Genomic DNA, 25,352 nt, shown 5'->3' on the forward strand with positions numbered 1-25,352 from the left:
TCTGTCTTAGTCTGGAAGCTCCACTGAAACTGTCCACCATGGGTGATCCTGAATCTGCTGATATTTGAAATACCAGTGGCATGGTTTTCAGTATCACAGCAACACACAGCCATCACTTGGCTACAGCATGACAACCGACAAATGGGTGGTGGTGTGGTTTGTGTGTTTCACTGATTGGGAAACGAACCCAGGGTGGGGCAGAGAGAGTGCCAAATCTTAACCACACCACCAGGGCTGGCAAGAACTCCAGTTACATAAGATCATAATGCACGTTTTTATCTATTTTTGATACTATAACACATGATTAAATTTCAATGTAAATTAGATCCCCAAAGTACACGATATAAAAATATCATTTTTGAATGTTAGGAAAAAATCATACATTTCCTTACAGAATTAAAAGTAATATAAACCACACATATTGCTTGCTAAATGGGAAAAAGGTTTTTAAAATTGTCATTTAGATTAAAATACATTAAAAATTAACTTTATAATATAATCTTAAGAAAAAATTGTTTTTAAGAACATATTTTGAGTTCGAGTGAGTGTATATATAGCTGTAAAGAGTTTCTCTAATAAAAAATGTTAGGAAAATGATGGACTACATCTAGTCCATACTATATCTCTAAGATCCCTCTCAGAACCAAAATTTCATGACTAAGAGCTACAAATATGAAACAACTGGAAACTAGTATAAAATATTACTAATTAACATATTCATTAATTGAGGAACTACTGAGTATCCACTACGTGGCAGGCATTGGGGATATAATAGTGTGAAAAAGCAGATACCATCTCTGCTTTTATGGAGCTTACTGCTGGTAGGTGAGAAAGATATTAATTAATCACACAAACTATATAAAACTTCAACCCTGACAAACAACAGGGAGAGGAAGATGGTGCTATAAGTCCTTATAAGAGGGCGGGGTTTGACCTGGTCAGTAATGCCAAGGAAGATTTGCTTGAGGAAGTGAAGAAGTTCCAGGCAGAGAGAAGAGACTGTGGAAAGGTCCTGTGATATGATGTAATACAGTGGACTGAAAAATTAACGTGGCTAAATGCAAAAGGGGGAATGATTTGAAATGAGGCTGTAGAAATGGTAGGAACTAGACAACACAAGGCATTGTAGGCCATAATTAAGTTTGTCTTCATCATAAAAGCAATGAGAATTCATTCAAGGATTTCAAGCAGGGGTAACATGATCAAATTTATATTTTGGAAAGTACATAATGTACAAGCATGGTAAAAAGAGTACATTGGAGTTGATGAACATGAATACAAAGCAAGAGAATATACAAAATAAGATTGAGGGGCTGACCCGGTGGCGTAGTGGTTAAGTTCATGTGCTTTGCTTCGGCAGCCTGGGGTTCACAGGTTTGGATCTGGGTGTGGACCTATACACCACTCAAGTCATGCTGTGGTGGCATCCCACATACAAAAGAGAGGAAGACTGGTAGAGATGTCAGCTCAGCGCCAATCTCCCTCACCAAAACAAACAAACAAAGATTGAAATAGCTAGGATTTTTAAAGGAGGACTCAAGCTAGATTTAGATGATGAATGAAACTGATAGAAGGCTAAAGAACCTTTAATTAGGGGAAGAGAACAGAGGACAGGAATGAGTATGTGGAGGGATGATAAAAGGGTCTAGGTGGCTGTAGTGGAAGAGCAGAGGTAGGACATAGGAGGTCGGATACGTAGGGGCAGACTAGAACAGCTAAAGGAGGGCTTTGAAGCTTGGGCTATTAAATATAGATTTAATAATGGAAGTAAAACTGAGTCATTCTAGGTTCCTGAGCATAGATGTGAATAAAATGATAAAGACTTAAGACACTGATATAAACATCTAAGTATCTAAGGTTAAGGGGCAATGGTGTTCAGTGTGATAGGTATGGAAGTTAATCCAGGAATAAAGTGATGTGGGTCTCTGTTATGGAAGTTAGTGGCTTTGGAAAAAGCTGAGAACCTAAACAACATCATCAAGAAAAAAACTGGCTTTTTCCTTGAAAAACTGGTCAGGAGTGAACTGAGATGTGGAAAGCGGGGGAGTCAAGGTTATAACTCTGATAAACCAGGATAATTATGATGCCGCAAATGATAACACAAATTTATTTTGCCTCCTTAATGCCTTCAGATCACGTGTTCTGTATTTGCCTGGGCAGATGGCAGCTCAGTTTATGTAGTACCTTCGTAGGTCGAAGAAAACAAATTGCTTTCAGGTGTTTCATGATTTCTCGATTTTGAGAATCAATGCGTTCAAAAAGGTATACTTCTTTCTGAAGAATCTCCGATTGTGTGTATACCATACTCACTATGCCAGTCTGTAAAGAAGAATTAACTAATATTATGACGGTCTAGAATAATAAAAACAAGTAGCAATATCTACGACTTAATTTTTTTTCATTAATACTTAGCTGGATAACAAATATTAATATAAGTAATAACATTTACTGCATCCAAAACATGGAGGCAACGTACCAGAATGAAAAGCATTCTCTCTCTGAACACGGAAAATTCATAAATTTCCCACCAAATGTTTTCCGTCATCTTAAAGATTTTTTAAAAAAATTCCGTGACCAACAAACAATAACCTATTATCTCAGCTTGAGCCCCAACAGCCTTACTTTAAAAATACAACGCTGAGTGGAAATAATAGGACCATCCCACAGTCTTCCAAGTGCTCTGTCTCACATAGTATTTCGTGGCAGAGACATTTGGAAAAGGATTTCTGACTTCAATACATTGTTCGGGTACAAGAAGAAATCTCGGGTAGTAGTTAGAGTCATTTAGACCGAAAACCTACTGGGCAAGCTTTATACAACCTTTCAGTTCCACACAGAGCTGACCCTCATTTAAAAACTCTTTAATCAGATACAAAATCCTACAGCGGAACGGGACCGGCTATTGGAGGGGAGGGAGGGTTCCCTCACAAACAAAAACTGAGCAGAAGCAAACTCACCGTCTCTTTATCCATGAGAAGTACTTTCATACCCGGCCCGCTGTCCTCTATCATTTTGGAAATGTACTGCTTCACAGCAAAAACCACATTCATGGTGGCAAACTGACAGGTTAGCCCTACAGCCCTTCCCACCCCCTCCGGTTAAATTAACCCCCAGCCTCTTGGCCCCGTCTCAGCCGCTTCCTTTCCGCCCGGCACTGGCTTCCGGAAGTCCGGGCGGCCGCGGTGGTGGGAGTTGTAGTTCCGCTGCGCGCCCGGGGGACCAAGCCTCGGGGCGCCATGGCAAAGTCGGGCTGAGACATTTTGGGCCGCCACACCCAGACGTGATTCTCTACCCGCCTCCAGCCTGGACGTGTTTGAGGCCCGGACTCTAGGACTGCTCCAGCCCTTGGTCCGGGATGCCCCGGCCTGGCCCTGAAGTCCCGCCCGCTGGTTTGGGGAGAACGTGGCGTCAGGTTGGCTCCGAGGCGAGAAGCGCGGAGCGTGGCCGTGGTCACAGTTGGCCATGAACGCTTTCTTGGGTGGCAGTGAAGGGTGAAGGGAAGGGAGGTGGCGTAATGCCGCCGGACGCCCGGGACTAGGAGGGACGGCATTTGGCAAATCCTACGCGGTGTTTGCTAAGTGGTGGCCGAGAGTCGGTTTCCTCGGCCTCGTTGGGTCGTTCGCAAGGGAGGCCAGTGCCCTGCAAAGTGAGGCCGCACTGGTTTTCTCAAGACTGAGGGGGCGTCCGAAATGGAACAGATATTTGTTGAATGGATGACTGAACAAAGGGAATGCCTTTAGGGATGTTTTGGGGGAGCCCTCGGATCCGCACGAGGGCCTGGAGCTGGGGTCGGCAGGCGAGCCTCGCAGCCCGCGGGTCCTGCGGAGCCCGGAGCGACTCCGGGCCCGGCGTCCTGGGCGCTCGAACTCCGCGGGCTCCGACTCTCGCGGTGCTGGGGACCTCGACGCTGCAACTGCGGCCGGGAGCCGCGTTAAGGGAGTCTGCAGTGGGTAGGCAGCACGTGCCCGGCGGGCTAAAGCAAAAGTAGCGTGGGGATTTTAAGGGAAAATTTACAAAGTTTGATTTAAGAAACGTCAAAAACTTAGCAACAAAATGAATCTTAAAGCCATCCACTTCTAAATGTCTGTATTTGTGTTTATACCCCGCAGGTCTTCTCTCCCTCGTACTGTTTCTCGAAAAGGAGGGTAAACAGTTTTCCGCACCTTTACGTTGGGGAGTTGTAAAGTCAGTAAGATAACAAGAAACAACTGCGAGAAATCAGTGACTGTAATTGCTTGTAAATATTTCCACCAAAATAATGAGTAGTGTTTGATGGGGTCAGTTTAATCAACAAGTTCATTACCAAATCAGTCGTTCTTTCATTATGTTGTAAGAAGTATACAGTTAAAACTAGACCCAGAGCACGCTAACATTAATCTGGCTGTTAAGACTACTTTATAAAATGTTATATACAGTGTATTTTCAAATTCTTTAAGCGATCAAAACCCACTTGCTATATAGATTTTTTTTCATCTGAAATTGCGAAAATTATTTTCTCTCCTTTTCAGTTTTTCTACCAAGTAACTAAAACTTCGCATTGGGCATTTTTTCTATTTTTGAGATATGTTTTCAAAGAAAAGTTAGAGTAGAATGAAAATGAGAATCTTTGGATACAAATGAGAAAAATCTAATGTTATATGAAAATTCTATTCTTAATCAATTTGAAATGTTCATATGTTACAGAAAACAGCAAACCAATGCTTAATGAGAAATGAAACACTTATGAATCTTGTAAGTTAACCAATATTTGAAAATTCACCTCCCCCCTCCTGTGTCACTTCGTTTTTGTTTTCTTACCTATAATTTGGACTTTAGTCTAAGATTGTGTTCCATTTTATGTCTGTTTTAGAAAGAACAAGGAGAGAAAAATTTGTCCGTGAACTTTGTGCTTTTTTAGACAGTAGTCAATCTGTAAGTAGTATGTGGAAAGAAACTACATCCTTTTGATTATTTATACTTGGACAATTATAAATTTTAAAGGAGGGCGAAAATGCCTATTTTGATAAGGCTTACTAACTCGTTCCGTTGCCATGAAATTCCATTGATGTCAGTGGCAGTGTTATTTTATACATTGATAAGATGTGGAATGTAAACATTTTGTACAAAATAGTTATATATTTAAAGTAGGCTGTGATGGTCTGGAAATATCTCCAGATTAAGAACTTCTTTCTATCCCCATACCTCTAAAAATAGAACTGAAACTAATGATAAAGTCCAAACTCTTGCTTTGTGACTCATCTGGGATAAACCCAGAGTGACTTGTTTTGTTATAGGCAAGACACAGCAAATTCAGAGGGCAATATGAAGTGCCCTACTTATGTTTTTTTACTTAACGTGCAAATAAACTGTATTAACAAGAAATATTTTCAATAATTAAGACTTCAAATTTAAAAAATAAATCATGACATTCTTCAAATGTGAATGATTACATCAGTTGTAAAATTTTCTAATGCAGGCACTTGAAAAATTTATTTTCCCTGGGTCTAAGAAATCTGCTTTGAGGATAGAAAACAAGACGTTAAAAAAATACAGTATTTACAGTTGTACATTTTGTTTAGACTTGTAAATATGTATGTCAAGGGAATAATCAGTAATGATTACCTGAATAATTACATGTGCTTTAGCTTCCTACAAAGTGTGTCCTATTTAGTGATTTAACTACCCATTTTATATTTAATCAAAATCCTGTTTTTCCTCTATAAGAACTCAAAACTTGATATAAAACAAAGAATATGTAAATAAGCTTCTGTATAATTATAATAACAATATGGCCAACTCTTAGTTATCTTAGATTATTAATTGTCTACCGTTCTTCTTGTTGCTATGTGTTAAGATTTCCCCAACAAGCCCTGGATGGGAGGAAAGTAAAGATGAAATTCAGTGAAACTCAAATTAATTAGATTTTCCACTGGTTAGCAATTGAAAAAATATTTGGAGAAAGAATGACAGTATTGCTAGCATCAGACAGTCAGTCCTTGTGCAATGTTCTTAGCCTCTCTAACCATTTCTCATCTGATAAATGGTGATAATATAATCTGCCTTATGAAATTGTGAGAATTAAATGAAATGCAGAAAAAATGGCACATAGTAAATGTTCAATAAATGTCAGCTTTGATTATTTGAAATCAAAAGGTAGACAGATCTTTTAGCTTATTGCTTACTTATGATGTATTTAATCCCCTTTGATAAGAAAATTTAAAAATAGAATCAATTTCAGTATTTGTAAACTATAGCTTCCAAATATAATTTCCATAATAACTTTATCTTGCATTACTATACAATAATGGAAACATTAATGGGAAGATTTGGCCTGCTCCACCATAATTTGTAAAGCATACAATTTTCACAAAGACAAAACTTAGGACAAATATGCTTCAAGTGATTTCAGATGTTTATTGCCTACCAAACTCAGAATTTGTTAGATTTTTATCACAGTTGGTGGTTTAGTACTGAACTTTGTGGTAGCAAAACTACTGAAAAGTTTTACATCACTAAGTAAAAATTATTTGCAGGGCTGGCCTGCGGCCTAGTGGTTAAGTTCAGCGTGCTCTGCTTTGGTGGCCCGGATCCCAGTTATGGACCTACACAACTCATCAGCCATGCTGTGGTGGTGACCCACATACAAAACAGAGGAGGATTGGCATGGATGTTAGCTCAAGGCTAATCTTCCTCAAGCAAAATAAGCAAATTGGCAACAGATGTCAGCTGAGGCTTAATCTTCCTCAGGAAAGTAAAATTATTTGCATGAAGGGTTCTGTCTGCACTCAGTAATTTCAATGATTCTGCCTTTCTGGTGGTGATGTTAACTTTGATCACTTGGTTTAGGTGGTGTCTGCTGCTTTCTCCACTGTAGAGTTACTATTTTTCTCCTTGTAATTAATAAATATTATATGGAGAGATGCCTTGATGTGTTACAAATATCCTGTTTCTCATCGTAATTTCACCTGCTAATTTTAGCCAGAAGGCATTGATGGTTCTTGCCTGAAACAATTGGTGTTTACCTGATGCTAAGTATTTTCCTCATTTGTTCTGTAGTTATTATTTGGAATTCTTCGGTAAAAAAGAGCTATCCTTTCCCCCCATTTATGTCAGATAGACTTATGGATATTTAAGAAAATTATTATCTTAAGCCGTAGGAAGTATATATAGAGGTTGAGAGCGCAGACTCTGGAATCAGATGACCTGGATTTAATTATTCTGTGTGCCAGTTGCGGGACTTTGTCAAGCTACGTAACTGCTCTGTGCCTTAGTTTCCTCATTTCTAAGTGGAGAAAATGACCCCCACCTTAGTTTGGTGTGAGAATTAGGGGAGATAATACATGTAGTCTTTAGGCTAGCTTTAATTACTCTTTCTTAGCAAATATTTTGTACTGTGCTTAGTTTTACTATTTATAAGTTTCCCCACCCACAAATTGAATATAAAAAATATTTGTCATGTGCTTGCTTCCCTGAGAAATTGTTAAAATTCACAAAATGAATTTAAAAGTGCTTTGTGGTGTTAAGGAGATGTATAAGTTCTTATTTCTGAAATTATATATGTATATTGCTAAGATCCGTTTGGTGATCATGATTTTGTTCTTGGGCTGTTCTTTGTGTTAGAAATGTAGATGACTATAAAATGTGATAGAATTATTTTTTACATTTTAGATGTTTCAAGAGAACAGGCAAGCTACATGAAGTAAGTACCAGAAAAATGTGTGTTCTTATAAATCCTTAAATTTCATTAGTGGTAAAGTAGTCTTAATTATATTTTTTATAATGAAATAATTCCTGTACAAATGGCTCAATATTGACTTAATCAAGCATTTGGTCAGGGTCACACATTTTTCTTCACTGGAGAGAACATTTAATGTTGAAAAAATAAGATACAAAATATTTTGTTTACACATCTTTCTATTTGAAGCCAATGAAATTTAATGTAGGATGTTGTTACTCAAGATTTCTCTTAGTAATACTAATAAATATAAGCAACCACCTTTTACTGATATTTTACATGTGCTGAGCCCTTTGCAAAGATCTCAGTTAACTTTTGCAACTTTGCTTTGAGGTGAGTATCATCTCCGTATTACAGATAAACTGAGGTTTAGATAAGTCGGCTAATTTTCCTAAGGTGACACAGAAAGCAGCAAATGGGAGAAGCCTATCTTTTTCAGTGGGCATCTTACCATAGATTTCTTTGTGCGCATCGATTTTTAGAAAGTATCCTCATTTCTTTGAGGATAGAGAATGGGTTTTTTCCATCCTTTTGACCTAGTGCAGTGTCCTGTACACAGAAGATACCCAATAAATATTTGATGTTGGTGATACTCATTACTGGGCAAAGTGCTACAATGGCATATTAAGTAAAGTGTAGAGTTTTACGTGGACAAAACAAAGAGATCAATATACTGATTTAGGTGATTCACGCCAATAATTTATTGAATGATATGGAATAAATTCTGGGGAAAATATCATGGATTTTCTTTCCAAACTCCCAGGTAAATTACAGGGATGTAAACTTGACCTTTCTGGTGCTCTTGTAACAGATGACACGACATTTGTTTTTTTCTGACTAACATTTGTTTTTTTCTGACACTCTGTAGCAGTGATTAAAGAGAGGATTAATTTCATAGAATTACTGATTAAGAATTCACTTGAGAAAGCATCAGTTTTTAAAAAGTATTTAATTTAGCTTTGAGTTTTTCAGTGTTCAGGCAGAGGGCGCCCTTGGACCACCAAGAAGGTAATGATAACTAATAGGCTTTTTGTAACAGGGTTCTGGCCCACTGAGTAATGGCTACATGAATGAGGGAAAATGCATTGTTTTGGCCAAAATAGATTACAAAATGCTTTAATGTTGAGTTTAATCTGTTTTTGGCTTTAAATGTTATTGAATTGTTGCATGAATATGAATTGCTAAATGGATATGAGTTGTTGCATGAGTTATAAAATGCTTTATAATTTTTTCACTTCTTAAGGAACTAGGTAAAATTAATTGCTATAAGGTTCAAATCAACAAGCATTCTAATTTGGGAGATTAGTTTAATAAATATAAAGTAACATCTAAAATTTGAAGGGGGTGTATCTGATTATAACTTCTATTCATGTCTGATTGCAATTGACAGTCCATCTGTCAATATGAATATGTATGTGTTAGGCCATGTGCTCAGTGCTTTCTGTGCATTATTCTCACAACTCAAAGACATAAGTAGGGCCGATACCCTCTTTTTAAAAATGAGAAAATCAGAGCTTAGAGAGATTAAGAAGATTTCCACTAATAAGTGACAAAACTGGGATTTGAACCTGGAGGTGTGAATACCAGAATCCATGCTTATACCCAGAATACTGTAATGCAAATGACAGCTTCCTTTGTTCATGGCACAAAATTTACAATTAATAGTGAAATTGGTTTCTTTCCCTTTAATTTCTAGTTATCATTGAAAGAATACAGCAACATCTACTCACTACGACTTAATTGAGGAATAATATTGGGAGTTAGACTTTTATTTCCTGGTGATGTAGTGATTTCAACTCAGAGGCTATAGAATGATTCAGTTCCTGGTCAGAGGAATGCTCAAGTTTAAAGAGTACCATGATAGAATGAAAAGAACACTGAATTGAGAGCCAGGTAATCTGACTTGTAGTATATTTTATTGCTAATGTCTGGATGAGCTTCAGAAATGATTTAAGCTCACTAGACTTTTGTCTTTCAAATGAAGGAAATGGACTTTGAAAACCTCAGTTCAGAAATCTAGGAGTTTTATATTTTGCACATGGAAATTATTCTCTTTGCTTTATATCTGCATACTGTACATGTCTTGTTCAATTTCTGCGAGTAGTATATTAATATAAATCTAACTATGTATGCATCTGCTTTAGCACTGGTATGAAGCACCCCAAATGGTGTAAGGCATCTAGTTCTCAACACTGGTCGCTAGAGGATTAATGGTGGATATTCGTTCTTTCAACAAGTGTTTATTAAACACCTGCTGTGTGCTAGCTATGGAAAAATAGCATTGAACAAAACAGACAAAATCCCTAATCTCATTGAGTTTACCATCTAGTGAGGACAATCAGACAAACAAAATAAGTAAAATTTATGGGAATTAGGTAGTGATAAATTCTATAGAGAAAAACAAAACAGGTTTCAAGAAGGGAGATGGAGGAGTATTGGGATGTGTAAGGTTTGCAGTTATAACTAGAGTGGTCCAGGAATTATTTGTGGAGAAGTGCACGTTAAGCAGAAACCTGAAGGAGGTGAAAGGAACAAGCCATGTGGTATCTAAATAAAGAAACTTCCAGGTAAAAGAAAGAGCAATTGCAAAACCCTGGAGGTGGGAGTGGTCTGTTCATAAAAGAGCAAAGTGGCCAGTGCAGCTGGAGCTGAGGCAGTGAGGGGGAAAGAGATAATGGGGAGCAGTTTCTGCAGGACACTATTATGAGGGCGTTGACTTTTATTTTGAATTGAAGCAGGAAGTCACTAGAGAGCTTTGAGGAGAGGATCAATTTGGCTCCTCGGTTGAGAATAAACTCCAGAGGGCAAAGGCAAAAAGGGAGACTGGTTAGTAGCATTTACAATAATCCAGGTGAGAGATGGGAGATCTTAGCCAGGGAGGTGGAGATGGTGAGGGGATGGTTGGATTCTGGAGACTGTGATAGTATTAGCTGGTGATTTGGATGAAGGATATGTGCAACAGGAGTGCCAGCAAGGTACCAGGTTTTTAGCCTGAACAATTAGCCGGTGAAGCTGCCATTGACTGAGATGAAGAAGACTGCAGGAAGAGCAGGTTTTGGGGGGAAGACTGCCTTTCCCCCTTCAATTCCACTGTTACTGCATCACCCATATGCCACACTCCTGGAACGCTGCAACAGCTAATTTTTAGCCTCTTCTTTTCTAATCCGTCCTGTATGCCATAGGAATTAAGACAAGGTTGTTTAGACTGGGGAAAAACGAATGCTTGGTCAATATCCAAAGGTTAACCATTCTTTGCATTTATTTTATTTGTGTAGTAGGGATTTGCCTTTGCATTTGATTGTTTTTGAAGTTGTTTTTAACAGTTCAGTGAACTCTGAGTAGAACTATGAACAATGTAATTGTTTTGTCTGCTTTATTAGAGATGCTTTTGTAATCATGTTAATTATATTTAACTAAATAAGGCTTGCATCTCTTTATAACTGATGTTTATACCTTCTGTAAGATAAATATAAAGCCTTTTTGTTCACGTTTTTATGTTCTTGAGGACTTGCTGTACGATTGCAGGGAGTTTAAAAAAAAAGTGGAGTGCGTTTGTATTATTAGTCTGATCTTAATGTTGTAACGTATTGATCATGCAAAATATATAATTGGTTTGTTTTTTTATTTAACATATGCAGGACTGTAACAACACAAACTAGAGAAGATGACATAAGGTACAAAAAAGCAAGTAAGTTAGTATCTAATAAAAATGTTTGGTTCTAATATTAGTGGAGTTCTCTGGAAAGTAAGTTGACTTTCTCAATACGTTTTTGTCTCCTTTTTCCAAAAATTTCCCTCAACTCTGGTATATGTTGAATAATATTCTTTATTTTAAGAGTTTAATTTGAAAACAAATGTTATCTTTTTTCAAGTAAAATATGAAATCTGAATCTAATAATTCCTCTCTCTCTCTTCTTTTTTTTTTGGTGAGGAAGATTGGCGCTGAACTAATATCTGTTGCCAGTCCTCTTCTATTTTGTATGCGGGATGCCACCACAGCTTGACTTGATGAGCAGTGTGTAGGTCTGCACCCAGGATCCAAACCTGTGAACCCCGGGCCACTGAAGCAGAGTGTGCAAACTTAACCACTATGCCACCAGGCCAGTCCTGAATCTAATAATTCTTGATGCTATTATTGATCCCCGTGGCACCACTGGATAATTTTTTTTTTCTGCTGAGGAAGATTAGCCCTGAGTTAACATCTGTTGTCCATCTTCCTGTTTTTTTTCGCTTGAGGAAGATTAGCCCTGAGCTAATGTGTGCCAGTCTGCCTCGACTTTGTATGTGGGTTGTTGCCACAGCATGCCTGACAAGTGGTGTAGGTCTCCGTGTAGGATCTGAACCTGTGAACCTGGGCTGCTGAAGCAGAGAATGCTGAACTTAACCACTATGCCACGGGGCTGGCCCCTGGATAACTTTCTGTTTAGAGACCTTGGCCACAAATACTACATAAACATAGTGATATATAATTTATCTATTGTAGTACTGAGTTTTTTTCTATCAACTTAAAGGCACAAATTAAAGAACCATTTTCACAAGTTAATACATCTTGTCACTGCTTCATATTTTAAACTCATTTTTTCAACTTTGTGAGGATGGGTTATTTTATAGACCAGATTGTAATATTGGGTTGTTATAAATAGTATTCTTTGCCACATATCCTTGACCTTCAGGTAAGCAGTGGATGAGTTTATTTGGTCATTGCACGTCTAATTTTGGTAAGGGTTTTGTGTTTTTAGCTCTTTGAATGGGATTAGGCATCACATATATGTGCAGAAAGAAACTAAACCTTTAAACAGCTCTGAAATTTGGAAAAATATAGTTGTGTGAGATTTTATTTACTCAAAACAATTTTTGTATACATTGTGTTAAATCAAAAAGTGTATTTGAATCATTGATTATGAAGAAATGGGTGTCCAATATCATCTGGAAATGTTGTAACGATCATAACTCTTACTGAGCTCATGAACCTAAAATTAGAGGATCTTAAGAATCCTATGAGTTGGAAGGGAATGTAGAAATTATCTTGCCTGATGTCAAAGTCTCTCTTCAACATCTCTAGCACAAAGTCATCCATTATCTGCTTGAATATGTCCAAATAGGAGGGAACTCACTAATTCACAAGAAGGCTGTTTCATTTATTTAAAGGAAGATTAGCCCTGAGCTAACGTCTGCTGCCAATGCTCCTCTTTTCGCTGAGGAAGACTGGCCCTGAGCTGACATCCATGCCCATCTTCCTCTACTTTATATGTGGGATGCCTGCCACAGCATCGCCTGCCAAGCAATGCCATGTTCACACCCGGGATCCGAACCGGCGAACCCTGGGCTGGAATGTGCGAATTTAACTGCTGTGCCACCAGGCTGGCCCCAGCTATTCCATTTTTGAAGAGTTCAAATTGTTAGAGACCTATTCCTTATATTAGAGCCAAATCTGTCTCCCTCTAATGTTTACCCTTTGGACTTAACCCTTTAAAAACTACATGGAGTAAATTTAAAGTATCTTTCATATGAGTGGCATCTCTTGTGTTCTCCCCACCAAGTCTTTTTTCTAGCTTTACACAGCCTAAGTTTCTTCAATATTCTTTATGTGACATGGTTCTTAAAACCTTCCTACGAAGTTACCTTGCTCTGAACTAAGTGAAGCTTATCAGAGTATCATGTAGAGCAATAGTCGTCAAACTTCTCTATGCTGGAATAGACTCACCTGGGGTGCTTGTTTCTTTCTTTCTTTTGTGAGGGAGATTGGCCCTGAGCTAACATTTGTTGCCAATCTTCCTCTTTTTGCTTGAGAAAGATACTCCCTGAGCTAATATCCATGCCAATCTTCTACTGTGTATATGGGATGCTGCTGCAGCATGGCTTAATAAGTGGTGTGTGGGTTCATACCTGGGATCCAAACCTGCGAACCCTGGGCCAGCGAAGCAGACTGCATAAACTTAACCACGATGCTGCCAGGCCAGCCCCTGGGGTGCTTGTTAAAATGGAGATTCCCACAAGCCAGCCCCGATGGTCTAGTGGTTAAAGTTCGGTGCTCTCCCCACTTCTGTGGCTGGGTTCGTTTCCTGGTCACAGAACCACATCACTTGTCTGTCAGTTGTTGTGCTGTGGTGGTGGCTCACATAGAAAAAGCAGTTAAAAAGAGTGCCTAAAAAGGACTGAAACTAAATGTTTTCCTCAAATGATATTAAAAAAGCCCTACATGTTGAAAAGCGGTGTTTAACAGAAATACTATTTTAATAGAACTGTCAATACTGTTCATTAGATAAAAACCACAGAGCCATTCCTGATGGCCTAGTGGTTAAAGTTCCTTGCTCTGCTTCAGCAGCCCGGTTCAGTTCCAGTTGTGGGACCGCACCACCTGTCTGTCAGTTGCCATGCTGTGGCAGACCCTCACACAGAAGACCTAGAAGGGCTTACAACTAGAATCTACAATGATGTACTGGGGCTTTGGGGAGAAGAAAAAAGAGAGGAAGATTGGCAAGAGATGTGAGCTCAGGGTGAATCCTTCCCTGCAAAAAAAAAAGAAAAAAGGCGATTCCTGGACCTCCACCCCTGGAGATTCTGACTTAATAGATCTTAAAGGGGCTCTGGGAGCTATACTTTTAATTTGTACCACCTGGTGATTCTGATGCACAAGGTCTCTGGACCTCCCTTTGAGAAATACTGTTTCAAAATGTAGTATTAACAGATCTCCGAATTCCTTACCAAAAGGCCTCAGCTGGTGAGAAAGACAAATGTGTAAAATGACCCTTACATGGCAGAGCAGGGTGCAGTGAGTGTGGGACCACAGGCTAGAGAGGGCATGCTGATCTTCAGCCCACTGGGTGAGGCCCATCTTGGGAGTAGTCTGCCCTCAAGTGGGGGACTGGTTCTCTGTGCGGGAATGAGTGTGAGGGGAGGGGAAAAGAATATATACTGCCAACAAGTAACCAAAAAGAATAATGATTTGCTTGTATGGTAAAAAGAACACTTGCAAATAGCTTTGGGTTAAAAGAAAATCAAAACTGAAATGAAAGACAATACTGAGAACATTATATAGCAAAACCTATAGTATACAGAAAGGAGTATTAAAAAGAAAATGTACAGCTTTAGAAATGCACTTAGAAAACATGAAAGATTGAAAATCAATGAACCAAATATTAAACTCAATAAGTTAGACGAAGAACATCAACTCTAAAAAAGGCAAAAGGATGGAATTAAAAGAGGTAAGGAAGTTGAAACAAACAATAAAAAGTATACTTGATTAGTAGATCCAAAAGCTGATTTCTTGAAAGATCAATAAAACAGACACATCTTTGGTACATCTGATAAAAAGAGAAAGATGGGGAAGGAGAGAAAATACAAAAAAACAACATTGGGAATGAAAAGGGGACATAATCGCAGAAATAGTGAAGATTTACAAAGCATAAAAATGTATTGTGTACTACTTTATAGCAATAAATTTAAAATCTAAGTGAAACAGGAATTTCTAGGAAAGGCAAACCAAAATTCACTCAAAGAGGTAGAGACTCTAACAGCCCAATAACCGTAGAGGCAATTGAAAAGGTAGCAACAGAAATGTATTTAAAAAGGAAAAGAGCACAACAACGTGCATATACTTAACTCTGCTGAACTATACACTTAAAGATGGTTAAGATGGTAAATTTTATGTATTTTTTACAATTAAAAACATTTTTTTAAAGGAAAAGGAAAGACCCCAGGTCTAGATTTTATGGGCAAGTTATACAAAATCTTTATCATCTGTTACTTCTACATTCCTATAGCATGGAAAATAACAAAACACTTGCAATATATTTCTACAAGGTTAACCTAACCTTGACAAGGAAAGCAGAGATTAGCACAAAGAAGAAAAACTTACGTCCATCTCATTATAACTGTAAACATAAAAATACTAAATCAAATATTAGCAATTTAAATTCAACAATGGGGGCCAGCCTGGTGGTGCAGTGGTTAAGTTCACATGTTCTGCTTTGGTGGCCTGGGTTTACCAGTTCAGATCCTGGGTGTGGACCTACGCACTGCTTGTCAAGCCGTGCTATGGCAGGTGTCCCACATATAAAGTAGAGAAAGATGGATATGGATGTTAGCTCAGGGCCAGTCTTCCTCAGCAAAAAGAGGAGGATTGGCAGCAGATGTTAGCTCAGGGCTAACCTTCCTCAAAGGTAAAAAATAAATAAATTCAGCAATGGGTTAAAAGAAAAATAGATCATAGACATCTGCTAGACTATAGCTCCATGAGGAATCATTGTTGGTTCCCTAATACATGCCAAGTGCCCAGAAAAGTGGTTGACCTGTGTTAGGTTCATAAATTGTTGTTGAGTGAATTGAATTGACTAAGTAGTATTAATTCCAGTAATGCAAGTGTTTTACATTAGGGAATATGTTCACTACACTGAGAGACTAAAGAATAAAAAGATAATCTTGTAAGATGCTGAGAAAACTTTTGATAAAGTTCAACTCCCATTCCTGATGAAAGCTACTATAAACTAGGAAAAAGAAAGAAATTGCCTTAGAGCCAGCCCTGGTGGTCTAGTGGGTTAAGATTCAGTTCTCCCACTGCCACCGCCCAGTTTCCTTTTCTGGTTGTGGAAGCACACTACCTGTCTGTCAGTTGTCATACTGTGGCGGGAGCTCACATAGAGAACTAAACTACCAACTAGGATATACAACCATGCACTGCAGCTTTAAAAAAAGAAAGAAAGAAAGAAAGAAACAAATTGCCTTAATTTGATGAGGGCGATCTATTAAAACACTTAATTGAACATCATACTTTATTAGAAGCCTTTTCATGAGGAAGACAAGAATGCCTGCTATAATTGCTGCTATTCAGCAGTATTCTAGAGGTCTTAGCCGATGTAGAAGAAAATAGATAAAGAGGTAAATACTGCAAAGGAGGAGACAAAAATCATATACAGGCAATATGAATGCCTGTTTAGATAATCTAAGACAACCAATGAAACACTAATTAGAATTAATAAGAGAGTACAATAAAATGGCTCAGTATAAGATAAACAAAATCAACATCTTCATGTATGCAAGCAATAACTAATGAAAAAATGTAATGGAAAAACTTATTTATAAGGATAGCAAAAGTAGAAACCCATCAAGAAATGTGTGACTTAAATGAAAAAAATTGTAAATATTTTCTGAAAGACAGTTTAAAACATTTTGAATAAATGAAGAGATTTATAATCTTGGATGGGAAAATTCAATGTTATAATGATGTCAGTCTCTCTTATTAATCTCTAAGTTCAAAGTAATCTCAATCAAAACTTCAATGGGAATTCTTGGGAGGCTAGGGACTTGACTATATGAAGAGAGACTATAGACAAGAAAAGACAATTAAGAAATTTTTTTCTTTTAAAGAGCAATGTGTAGCAAATGGAGCTGGAAGGACTTGCTTTGTCAGATATTAGACTATCAAGAGTAATTAAGATCGTTTGGTAAATGCAAGGGAAAGACAGATTGGTATAAAGTAGGATGTACAGATATAGACCCATCTTTAAATGGACTCAATGATAAAGGTTCTATTTTAAATCAACGGGGAAAAGATGGACAACATAAGAGGTGTTGAGACCATTAGCTATCTGTTTGGAAAATAAAGGTAGATTTCCTCCTCGAGACCCTATACAGAAAGAATTGTAGATGAATTAACAATCAAAATGTACAAATAAAAATTATAAAAGTGCTGGGGCCGGCCCAGTGGCACAGCAGTTAAGTGCGCATGTTCTGCTTCAGCAGCCCAGGGTTCGCTGGTTTGGATCCCGGCTGTGAACATGGCACCGCTTGGCAAGCCATGCTGTGGTAGGCGTCCCACATATAAAGTGGAGGAAGATGGGCATGGATGTTAGCTCAGGGCTAATCTTCCTCACAAAAAAAATTATAAAAGTACTACAAGAAAATAAAACTATTTTTACTCTTCATAATAGCCTCCCTAGGCAAAACGTAAAATTCAAAAACCATAAAGCACCATAATTTTGGACTTGGTAAGTTAAGTATGCATAATAAATTATTAAGGGTAACAATTTTTAAAAGTGGAAATAACAAATTTTAAAAGTTTGAAACTAAATAAGGAGAAAGAGGGAATAAAGAAAACCCAGTAATCAGAAAGAGGGCAGGAAGTGAGGGGGAAGAGGCATGGCAAAGAAGTCTAAAAAACAAAAAAATAAGGTGATGGAAAACCCAAATATATCAGTAGTCATGATAATCAGGATAAATGGATTAAACTCACTAGTTTAAAAACATATTTACTTATTATATTAAAAAACAGTATATACTGTTTGCAACAGATACATGTAATATATAAAATTTTTATTTAAAAAAATAAATAATATTTCAAAGTAAAAGTATAGGAAAAGATACAGCAGGCAAATACTAACTGAAAGAAAGCTATCTGATGCATTTTAAGGCAAAAAGAATTAAGACCTGAATGAGAAAAAAAAAGAAATAAACCTTAAAAATTTGAATTCAAGATGAGGAAGCTGTTCATAAACCAACCACAAAGAGCACAAACTTTAAAGAAAAAGATCAATTAATTTTACTACATTAAAATTAAAAGCCTCTTTATACAAAAGCACCATAAACAGAGGAAAGACAGCCACAGTCCAGAAGACACATGTGGGTGTGTTTAGGTGTGTGTGTGTTTATATTTGAAAGGATTAGTATCCAAGATACCTAAAGCACCATCCCCAACAGGTAACATTTAAAGTGGGCAGATGTATAGAATCCTATGCTTAGTTTAGTTGGTGCAGGATGGGGAACATCTGATGTAGGAGCAATTCTTAGGTAAAGGACCACAAGCTTAACTAAGAGTCAGTGTGATCTGGGTTACAAAAGAGAAGCAGATGCAAACTTCAGTCATAGCAAGAAAAGAACACTGTTCAAAACTCTATACTGTCCAGCTTATACCCAGAGTATTGAGTTTTTCACAATTAGCAAATATACATGTAATTTTATGTGTGTGTGTGTGAGGAAGATTGGCCCTGAGTTAACATCTGTGCCAATCTTCCTTGACTTGAGGACTGGTGTGTGGGTTTGTGCCTGGAATCCAGCCAGTAAACGCTGGGCCTCTGAAGCGGAGCACACAGACTTAACCACTACACCACCAGGTCGGCCCCTCATGTAATTTTTTTTTAACTAAAAAAAGGAAAAGGTATAATGAGGCCTGAAATCTGTGTGATAAGATGTCAAGTCTGCTAAAATAGATACTTGTTATCCAACTTTCCAAATTTTATTGCTGTTATCTTCTCTCTCATTCTATTCATTACTGAAGGCATGTGCCTTTATTGTCATTTTAGAAGGGTTTGTACAAGGTAAACACTTGTGTTTCATCCACTGTCCATAAGCAGTTCTTTTCTTCAGATTAAGGAATGAGCAATAAGATAAACAGCTTTTATTAAACAAAAAGGAGGGGTGGTGGTATTTTGTGCTACCTCTTGAACTTTTTTTTTTTTTTTAAAGATTGGCACCTGACTATTGCCAATATTCTTTTTTTTTTCCTGCTTTTTTTTCTCCCCAAATCCCCCCAGTACATAGTTGTATATTTTAGTTGCGGGTCCTTCTAGTTGTGGCATGTGGGACGCTGCCTCAACATGGCCTAATGAGCGGCGCCGTGTCTGTGCCCAGGATCTGAACCCTGGGCTGCTGAAGCAGAGCGTGGGAACTTAACCACGGGGCCGGCCCCTACGTCTTGAACATTTTAAGATCTATTCTATCAAGGACAACTAGCATGTTTTCTTAGGAATCGATCTTTAGGATCATCTTCATTAGATAAAATGCTGAGTTGACTGAGCCACATCTGATCTAATTTTTGCCAGCTCTTATTTTCTTATATATGCTTGACAGTAGCCATAAATAAAGAAAATGTCTTATTTAAAAATTCACCATTGTATTTTGTGTCCATAGGATGAATATGAGCAGTAGAAGAGCAGTTTACCGTTCTTTTTAAAGGCCTGGACAACAGAGTGTTTATGTTGCTTCATTTTAAATCTTATCTGATGAATAATTCAATTCTAGAAATGACTTACAGACATACAAGAGCTCGAATTATTCAGTTTTGTGGGTGTTGTTAAATTGTTGTGGGACAAATATTTGTTTTGTTAAGATGAGTTAATGATTTTAATCAATGTGAAAATCACCTTAAAGCATATCTTAAATTTCATAATTTTTCTTTCTGGATTCACTCCCTTGTGGATAATACCATTAAAACAATTTTTCTTGTATTCATCATAGCTTTATTTATGATCATAAAAATTTCAGCAGTGGGAACACAATTGATTAGATAATGATGGCTTCAGTCCTTGGAATATTGAGCAGTCACAAAACTTATAATGGTGAAGAACACATAGTAATATGGTAGTCTCACAAGAGAACAATATGTGATCAAGTAGCAGGCACAGCGATTTCATGGGGGAGGCAGTGTGATGTCATGAAAAGACACCGACTTTGAACCCAAAGCAACCAGGGTCTCAATCTGAGCTTTACCCCCTCACCAGTTGTCTGGCCTGACTCCCTGGACGTCAGTGTCCCCATCTGTCCAATGGAGATATTGTTAGCTACTTTGCAATTTCTTTGTAAAGATGGAAATTAAACCCTGGCACAGAGTGGTAACATTAGTTAAGCACCTACTACTATTGCAACCTGAAAAAGACTTAAACCTAGGGGAGATGGTAGAAACACACACATAAGGTAACCCCTGTGCTAGAAGTATTGTTGGAATGTTGTTTTTCTCTTTTCTACAGACTGGAACCCAGGCAGCTGACAGTTCTGTGTTAGAGGACATTATATGTTCTAAATGTCACTGTATTTTGTGAGGGCATCTATGCCACCCCCACCTGCACCCTGGGGTCCTCTCTCTGAGCTCAGGCTTCAGGGACTCAGGCTGCCTTTTTCTCCCCTGATGCTACACACTCTTGGGCTCAATCTCTTGCGAGTCTAGCTCTGGATTGGAATACTGTGTCCTCAATTTATCACTCTTCCCAGGCCTTTTTCATTTTAAGAATTTTATTACAAACCATTTTGGAGAGTCACAAAGAACAGGGACTGGGAAATTACAGAGCACATGAAGGTCTCATAGTATGGCCTTTGGGCTATGATGCCTGACTCTCTTTGAGATGGTGACTCAAGGGTGGAGCTCACTGTGGTAGGCAGAATAACACCTCCCTCCCGAAAGATGTCCACATTAGGACTGGGGTCCTTGGAACCTGTGAATATGTCATGTTAGATGGCAAAGGGGAATTAAGGTTACTAATCAGCTGACCTTAAGATAGCAAAAGTATTGGTGACTACAGTTAACACTGCTGTGGTGTATATTTGAAAGTTGCTAAGAGAGTAGATCTTAAAAGTTCTCATTACAAGGAAAGAAATGTAACTTTGTGAGGTGATAGGTGTTAACTAACCTTATTGTGGTAATCACTGAACAACATATACATGTATCAAACCATTATATTGTACACACCTTAAACTAATACAATGTTATATGTCAATTATATCTCAATAAAACTGGAAAAAATAAGAACAAAATTTTCATAGTTTAAAAAAAGAAAAGGTAGCAGGTGGGCCCAGTGCAATCACAAGGGTTCTTGAAAGTGGATAAAGGAGGTAGAAGAGAGGGTCAGAGAAAGATGTGACAATGGAAGCAGAGTCAGAGAGATGCTTAAAACAATATTCTTATATATCAAAAAAGTGGCTTTTTAAATAAAAGATTCCAACTATTAGAAAAGATTTTAAAAGTGACTTATTCTGATGAAACAACCAAAAATGAGTTAGTATGTGATTTCTTAAGCAAAATGCTTTTTGTGTGAGTGTGAGGAAGATTGTCCCTGAACTAACACCTGTGCCAATCTTCCTCTGTTTTGTATGTGGGATATCGCCACAGCATGGCTTGATGAGCGGTGTGTAGGTCCATGACCAGGATCTGAACCCACGAACCCTGGGCCATCAAAGCGGAGCTTGCAAACCTAACCATTACACCACCAGGCCAGCCCCAGCAAAATACTTTTGAACCAAGCAGTAAATAGAACAACGGTCCCTGAGACCCTTTATGGGAGTTGTAAGGTTAAAACTATTTTCAAAAATTTTTAGACATGATATGCCATTTTTTTCCTATGTTGATATTACATTGATGGTGCAAAAGCAATGGTAGGTAAAACTATTAGTCCCTTAGCACAAATTAAGGAGTGGCACCAAGCTATACTACTCCTAGTCATTGTATTCTTCACTGCCAGGCACTTGCAGAAAGAAAGAGGAAGGAAGGGAGGAGGGGAAGGAGGGGGAAAGAAAGCAACAAGTAAAGAAAGAAGGAAGGAAAGAAAGAAGAAAAGGAAAGAAAGAATGAGAAAGAGAGAAGGAGGAAGACCAAGAAGGAAGTAGGGAGGGAGAGAGAGAGAGAGAGAGAGAAAGAAGGAAGGAAATAGAGGCCAGTCTCACTTGAGTGTTCTCGATGAAGGAGGAAAAATTATTTTATTGAATGTCAGCCCCTGAGTACATGTGTTCTTGATATTCTGGGTGATGAAGTAAGTACACATAAACACTTCCACTGTATGCCGAAGTATGATGGTTGTCTGGTGGAAAAGAATTTGTGCAATAGTTTGAATTGTGAGCTGAACTAACCACTTTTTTGGTCAAGGAGTGCCATTTTTACTTGAAAGAACAACTGACAAACAGTGGATATTGAGACATGGGTATACGGTAGACATTTTCTCAAAAATGAACAAAATGAGCCTATTGCTTCAAGGAAAATAACTGACCAGATTTGTTGCCAATGATAAAATCTGGGCTTTCAAACAGACAAAGGAATTTTGGAAAAATTGTATCTGCTATTGTGAACTTGACAGCTCCCCAATACTTAGAGATTTTCTAATGAGATCATATTCATAAATGTAATATTTTGATATTATTCAATGAAATGCGCTAACATTTGGAAAATCTGCATAATTCAGTGACTCAATATTTTTCAAATGAACAATGCATGGTGTTACAAGATAAGCATGGATAAAAGATCTATCCAAAGTGCAAGATAGACTAATGGATTTTATTTATTTATTTTATTATTACTTTATTATTTTTTTTGAGGACGGTTAGCCCTGAGCTAACATCTGCCTCCAATCCTCCTCTTTTTGTTGAGGAAGATTGGCCCTGAGCTAACATCTGTGCCCATCTTCCTCTATTTTATATGCAGGATGCATGCCATAGCATGGCTTGATAAGCGGTGCGTAGGTCTGCACCTGGGATCCAAACCAGTGAACCCTGGGCCGCTAAAGTAGAATGTGTGAACTTAACCATTGCTCCACTGGGCAATCCCCTGACTAATGGATTTCAATGTAAAAGAGTATGAAAAGTTCATTGATATGCTTTCAGATTTCACGTTGTAACTAACTTTTTAGAAACTACTACTTGTTGAGTTTTGGTGTAGTATCAAAGAAGAGTATCCACAATTATTTGAAAAGGCTATTAAAAGATTCCTTCCTTTTCTAATTACATATCTGTGTGAGGCTAGATTTTCTTCAAATATTTCAACCTTTTAAAACAGCCTATCATGACAAATTGAGTGCAGAAGCTAATACGAGAGAGAATCCAGATGTCTTCCATTAAGCTAAATATTTAAAACATTTGCAAAAATACAGAACAATGCCATCCTCTTACTAATTTTTTATTTTGGAGAATATAGTTGTTTTCCCTAAAACATGTTATCTATCTTAACATATAATGGGTTTATTTTTAAATGAATTAATAAATTGTTAAAATCTCAGTTTTAATTTTTAGTATGGTAAATATCAATAGCTGTAACCCATAGAATCAAAAACTCCTTGGGATCCTCAATAATTTTTTAATGTAAAGGGTTCCTGAGACCAAAAATATTGAGAACTGCTGAAACAGAGGCTTACTGTGACATTTTATTGTGTGCTGATCTTAGGAAGAAAGCTGCCAAACTTAATTATGCAGTGAACCTTATTAGTGCTCTAAATCATATTAACATTTTTTAAAGGCCCATAAATAAATATAAAATAATAAAACTGCAGTATTCAAAATATGCTGTTTTGGATGAGTCAAAGCCTACATTTATATTTATATTTTTGGCCAAATCTAATGCTATAACAGCCCTAAAAAACTTAGGAACTTTTATTCAAACATTGGAAAACAAGTTTCTAGATTATTCTGACAGAGTCCTATTCTGCTAGAAGCCAGAGGGATGAGCTGCTTCAAATGTTTGCAGAAATGATTTCTTTTTTTAAAGTAGCTCTGTCAGCTGGAGAGGAGAAAAAGAATAAACTTGCTGAAAGAGGAGTGTTGGAATCGGCCAGAACTCGTGTCATAATTCTCTAATTGGCATTCCTGCTGCAGCTAGGAGAAGCCTGAGTGTGTGGGAGACCTGCAGGGCTGTCATCTATGTCTAACTCAAAGTGCTTATGTGAATAATTTTTAAGTTCTAACTGCAAGTATGGTCCTGGTTATGACCTTAACGGATGGCCATGGCCACAGGGACTTTGTGTTATTTTTATGCTGCGGCAGACTGCTTCACTGCCTACTCTATGCATTGATCACAATACCTCTCCATTATATCCCACAGACATTATCTTCAGCACCAAACTGTGTAGATGAGAGCCTTTTGAGAAATTAAAAGTGTTAAATGAAAGAGATTTATTAATAATAATAATATTCTTAGAGGCATTTTACTATTGTGGTTTTGGAATTAGATGATGAAGGCTTAAATTCTGGCTTTGCCACTGATGACCATGTATCTTGAAACAAGTTTCTTTAACTTGTGTGACCCTCAGTTTTGTCCATTATAATACTTATAATAATACTTATCTCATGGGTTATTGTGAAGATTAATGAAAGTAAAGCACTTATTACAGTGCCTAAACATAATAAAGTGTGCAGGAGATGGCTGCTGCTGTTATTAACAACTACAATAATAATTATACTAATGTTAATTTTATACCTTAATGATAGAAATTAGGAGAGACTAAAGATAGCCCCTATTTTACTCCTGTTATTTACCACTGGCAAGTTCTTTGAGGCATAGAGACACTTGGGTATATTGGATGTCATTTAAGGACACAGCTAGGATTCTCATCTTCCCCCAAGTATTTCTCTTAGTTGTCTGGACAGCAGGGAAAAGAATGAGGTTGAGAGGCTGGAGGAAAAAGTATTTTGTCCACAAAAGGCCATATTTAAAAGATGCATATTATTATTATTATTTGTGTGTGTGTGTGTGTGTGTGTGAGGAAGATTGGCCCTCAGCTATGTTGGTTGCCAATCTTCCTCTTTTTTTTCCCTCCCCAAAGCCCCAGTACATAGTTGTATATCCTAGTTGTAAGTCCTTCTAGTTCTTCTGTGTGGGATGTCAGCACAGCATCGCTTGATGATCACTGTGTAGGTCCATGCCCAGGATCTGAACCAGCGAACCCCAGGCCACTGAAGTGGAGAACACAAACTTAACCACTATGCCACCGGGCTGGCCCGCAAGACGCATATTATTGGTTAGATTTTTTCTAGCCAGCCTTGGTGGTCTAGTGGTTAAGATTTGGTGCTCTCACTCCTGAGGCCAAGGTTCGTTTCCTGGTTTGGGAACCACACCACCCATCTGTTGGTTGTCTTACTGTGGCAGCAGCATGTTGCTGTGGTGCTGAAAGCT

General features: G+C 37.8%; 1 protein-coding gene and 1 long non-coding RNA gene across 20 annotated transcripts in view; one reads left to right on the forward strand and one right to left on the reverse strand.

The window, feature by feature from the left end:
* VPS45 (vacuolar protein sorting 45 homolog) overlaps nucleotides 1–3,174 on the reverse strand; it is a 60,830-nt gene extending 57,656 nt beyond the window's left edge. For 3 of the 6 annotated variants that reach the window (XM_023641271.2, XM_070268345.1, XM_070268346.1), the window contains exon 1: nucleotides 2,958–3,171. In XM_023641271.2, coding sequence (XP_023497039.1) covers nucleotides 2,958–3,050 — 93 coding nt within the window. In that variant the 5' untranslated portion in view covers nucleotides 3,051–3,171. Of the gene's footprint in view, nucleotides 1–2,184; nucleotides 2,320–2,957 lie in introns of all 6 variants that reach the window. The other 3 variants (XM_005610186.4, XM_005610189.4, XM_001488893.6) reach the window with 2 other exon arrangements.
* A 17-nt stretch (nucleotides 3,175–3,191) lies between these two features.
* LOC102149242 (uncharacterized) lies at nucleotides 3,192–12,257 on the forward strand. 14 transcript variants are annotated; one of them, XR_011439243.1, is made up of 8 exons: nucleotides 3,274–3,412; nucleotides 4,110–4,237; nucleotides 4,684–4,731; nucleotides 4,850–4,911; nucleotides 7,648–7,678; nucleotides 9,411–9,607; nucleotides 11,353–11,402; nucleotides 11,650–12,257. It is a non-coding gene; the product is annotated as an uncharacterized lncRNA (long non-coding RNA). The 14 variants fall into 14 exon arrangements; XR_011439252.1 differs by having other exon boundaries at nucleotides 4,110–4,227; nucleotides 7,648–8,722; XR_002808102.2 differs by having other exon boundaries at nucleotides 4,110–4,227.
* Nucleotides 12,258–25,352: the final 13,095 nt, after the last annotated feature.

Source organism: Equus caballus, chromosome 5 (genome assembly GCF_041296265.1).
Source record: "Equus caballus isolate H_3958 breed thoroughbred chromosome 5, TB-T2T, whole genome shotgun sequence".
NCBI lineage: Eukaryota > Metazoa > Chordata > Mammalia > Perissodactyla > Equidae > Equus > Equus caballus.